Below are 3942 nucleotides of genomic sequence, written 5' to 3'. Positions count from 1 at the left end.
ACAGAGAGGTGTCATGTATGGCTTTGACTATTGCTTTGTTTATCTGTGTCATGTGTCTTTGTTTTGTTTTTTTTGTATCACGTGTTCCTTATCTAGCTCCTTATCCTTATCACGTGTTCCCACCCTTTCCTTATCTGTTCCTGCCTCTGCAAACCTGTTCCTTGTGTTTCAATGATGTTGTGTTTCACCTTTATTTATACCAGTTGTCTTGTGTCTGTCCTTGAGTTTCTGTTCCTGTTTTCCTGTTTCTGTGTTCCCGTGTTTTGTGTTTCCAGTTCACTAGCGTTTCTTTCCCTAAATAAACCCCCTTTTACGTAAACCCTGCATGTGGGTCTGTATTTTACTTGTTAAAACACTCCCGTTTTCTGACAGAGAGATGTGTGTTTGAGTGGGACAGATAGGTGTGTGTTTCAGAGGGAAAGGTGAGCATGTCTTTGGGTGGGGCAGATGCATTGTTCAGAGGGATAGATGGATGTGTCTTTACAAATCTGCTCAGAAAATGGTAATCATTTTATAAGTAAATATAAAGTATAAATGTACTATTTAAGTAAGCACACACTTTCATTATTTCTTTATTCTATCCAACAACAATAAATATTTGTACATTTGTGTTACATTAGTATTTATTAAGCGTATCCTTGATTAAATTAACATAATGTAGTCTTAAAATAAAACAAGCATGTGTGCATCTGAGGGGGTTGGAGGGTAATTTGGGGGTGTTTGGAGGTTCCAGTGCATTACCCTGTCAGTGGTACAGTACGGTATCACTGACACCCAGCTGGGGCAGCTGTGTGGTTCATGTGCCCTGTTGGCAGATTCCCAGCTTACAGGCCTCACAGTGTCCACTTTCGTGTGGCCCGTTCACATTACCACTAAAGTTTAAAACTCGGTTTGATTGTCCAGCGTTCTGTCCATAGCACCGGATTTGAATTTTCTCTATTAGTTTCTCCACCATCACATCAATGTTCTCTTGACTAAATGTTGGCATCTCCTTCCTGGGATGACTGCAGCGGCGACACTCCTGCTTACAGCGGCGTGCCTTAACAGAGCCATGCCCACTGGCCACGTCACTCGAGAAATGAAACACCACCAGCACTCGCTTAGAGGGCCATGAACGGCCACACCCAGAACAACGAAACCTGAAGAACAGAGAGATTAAAGGTGAGAGAAGACAGGAGAATCAAAACTTGTGAGTTATTTTAAACATATTCATGATTATGATCCTAAAATTACAATCAGAACACAATCACTTTATAAACAATGAGCTGTTCAGCTTCACAATGCCAGACTGCTGCTCAGTAGGTGATTTTTTTTCTAATTATGGTATTTAACTTCAAAATGAGAAATAGGTTTATTGCTTATATGAATCAGTTTCTTACCCCAAAACAATACCATTTACAGCAGACACCATTATCCAGAAAATCTTACTTTTTTAAATCTTGTTTTATACAACTGAGCAACTGAGGGTTAAGGGCCTTGCTCAGTGGCTCAACAGGAGCAGCTTGGTGGGCCTGGGATGCAAACTCACAACCTTCTGATTGATAATACAACACCATAACCACTAAGCTGCCACATCCATCACTCATAGCCACACACACACCACATAATTTAAATATAAACTACTTCAATTTCCTCATACTCTCCTATCACAGGAATTCTATCATTATTTCACTATTCTATCATTTTACTACCACTATTATCCAGGTCATGGCAGATTCAAGTTCAAACATAATCTTAGATAAATGACGGTGTAAGGAATGTAAAATCCACACTTAACCCCAAAATCCAGTTGTTGTAACTGGGATTATGGATTGAGTTGTAGAACTCATAATGTTTAAAACAAAGACACATTAAACATCAGAATAAAATCAGATATACAAGTAGATTAGAGTTAACAATTTAAACATTCATTTAAAATAATGATGAGTAAATACATTATTTCATTACACACACACACACACACACACACACACACCCTAAGTACAAAGAATCCTGCATGTATATGTATGACTTACTGAGCATATGATCCTTTTATGTACTCATAGAAACCCGGGTCTGGTCTTTGTGGTTGGATGGAGTCATCCATGTAAAGGGTCCACTGGTCCTGAAGATTTTCTGCTCTCATTCTAAACACACTCATCCACTTTTGGTTTTCCATCACACTGTCTGTTTCACTCAGCCTCTCTCTCTCTGTCTCAGTCTTTCTCTCTCTGTGTCACTGCTTCACTACTGTATTTATGCTAGGCTCATTCTGGAGAAAGGAAACAGAAACTTAACTTAATGTTACATCACACACACACACACACACACACACACACACACCCACACACACACACACACACATGCTACAAAGATAAACTGTGATGTTAAAAATAAAAGTAAACAAAAATATCAATCTAAATTAATTAGATGAAAATGATACATTAAATTGAATTTAAATGATACATCATATTAGATATTATCAATTTATTATTATTTAATTGCAATTTCATTATTAAATACATTGATTTTTTTAATGTGTTTTCATTTGTTCCACTCCAATTTTTTTTTTTAGATTTGACACGCAGACACATAATATTCACGGGATAGTGAGTAAGTGCACATTTTTCCAAAAATCTAATTTAGTTGTGTGTGGGTGTATGGGTGTGAGACAGAGAGAGAGAGAGAGAGAGAGAGAGAGAGAGAGAGAGAGAGAGAGAGGGGGGAAGAAAATAAACTGTGTATTGGTGTTTTATTTAAATTATAGTAATAAAGTCTGCCAAAATATCTAATATACTATATCTACAGTTTTTAAACCAAATATGGTCTGTCCTGGTGATGTTTTGTTTGTTTCTCCAGTTGCAGCACATCTGATAAACTAAATGACAAAACAAATGTTTTGTATGTGTGTAGGAAAAGAAAACAGGAAAGGAAACTCTTCTGTCTCCTACAGGACAGTCTGCTGCAAATGTTGTGTATGTGTGTGACAATGCATATGTGTGTATGTGTGTGGATATGTGTGTGAGTATGTGTGCGCGTGGGTTTGTGTGTTTGTTTGTGTATGTGTGTGGATATGTGTGTGTAAATATATGTGTGTGCATGGGTGGTTTTGTGTGTGTGTGTGTGTGAGTGCGTAGGTGTGTGTGAGTACAGTATGTGTGTGTGTGAGAGTGTGTGTGTAAGTGTGGATATGTGTGTGTAAGTTTTTGTGTATGTTTGGGTGTGTGTGTGTATGTATGTATGTGTGTGGATATGTGTGTGTAAATATGTGTGTGTGTATGGATATGTGTGTGTAAATATGTGTGTGTGCGTGGGTATGTGTGAGTATGTGTGTGAGAATGCGTGTGTAAGTGTGGATATGTGTGTGTAAGTATGTGTGTGTGCGTGGTTGTGTGTGTGTGAGAGTATGTGTGTGAGAATGTGTATGAGTGTGGATATGTGTGTGAGTATGTGTGTGCCCGTGTGTGTGAGAATGTGTGTGTGTGTGTCTGTGTGGGGGTGGGGTGGGGGGCGTGGTAGCTTGGTGGTTGGACTACTGGTGGTTGGTTGGACTACTGACCGGAAGGTCGGAAGTTCAAATCCCAGGGCCACTGAGCAAGGCCCTCAATTGCTCAGCTGTATAAATGAGATAAATGTAAGTCGCTCTGGATAAGATCATCTGCCAAATGCCATAAATGTAAATGTAAATGTGTGTATGTGTGTGTGTGTATGTGTGTGTAGGGAAAGTAAACTAAAACGCTTCTAAAGGACACTGATAGTAATCTGCCAAGTTTTGTTTGTTTGTTTGTTTATAAAAGAGATTTGGATGACTATTATTTACATTTATATTTGTAGCATGTAGCAGACATCCCTATTTTAATACTTATTAAAATTAATTGTAGTCTCAATGAAAAGCTCTTCTTCATTCTATTTGACTAGGACCTAGGAGCCTCTGGTCTAAAACCCTGTCAGTGGGGGTTAGTA

General features: G+C 38.5%; 1 protein-coding gene across 1 annotated transcript; it reads right to left on the bottom strand.

The window, feature by feature from the left end:
• Positions 1-548: 548 nt before the first annotated feature.
• LOC132842367 (receptor-transporting protein 3-like) lies at positions 549-2239 on the bottom strand. Its single transcript, XM_060865060.1, has 2 exons — positions 2016-2239; positions 549-1139 (listed from the first exon to the last, which is right to left on the bottom strand). Exons 1-2 carry the CDS (start codon positions 2156-2158, stop codon positions 797-799), a joined length of 486 nt encoding a protein of 161 aa, XP_060721043.1. The 5' UTR covers positions 2159-2239; the 3' UTR covers positions 549-796.
• Positions 2240-3942: the final 1703 nt, after the last annotated feature.

This window comes from Tachysurus vachellii, chromosome 1 (genome assembly GCF_030014155.1).
Source record: "Tachysurus vachellii isolate PV-2020 chromosome 1, HZAU_Pvac_v1, whole genome shotgun sequence".
In the NCBI taxonomy this organism is placed as follows: domain Eukaryota; kingdom Metazoa; phylum Chordata; class Actinopteri; order Siluriformes; family Bagridae; genus Tachysurus; species Tachysurus vachellii.
The sequence above is the reverse complement of the archived record's forward strand: the minus strand, read 5'-3'. Positions and strand labels throughout refer to the sequence as shown.

Bases quoted from the DNA above. Each gene is read 5' to 3' on its own strand.
- LOC132842367 (XM_060865060.1), bottom strand. From the start codon at position 2,158: ATGGAAAACCAAAAGTGGATGAGTGTGTTTAGAATGAGAGCAGAAAAT. The intron at 1,140-2,015 runs GTAAGTCATACA...TCTGTTCTTCAG, and splicing joins ATAAAAGGATCATATGCTCA to GTTTCGTTGTTCTGGGTGTG.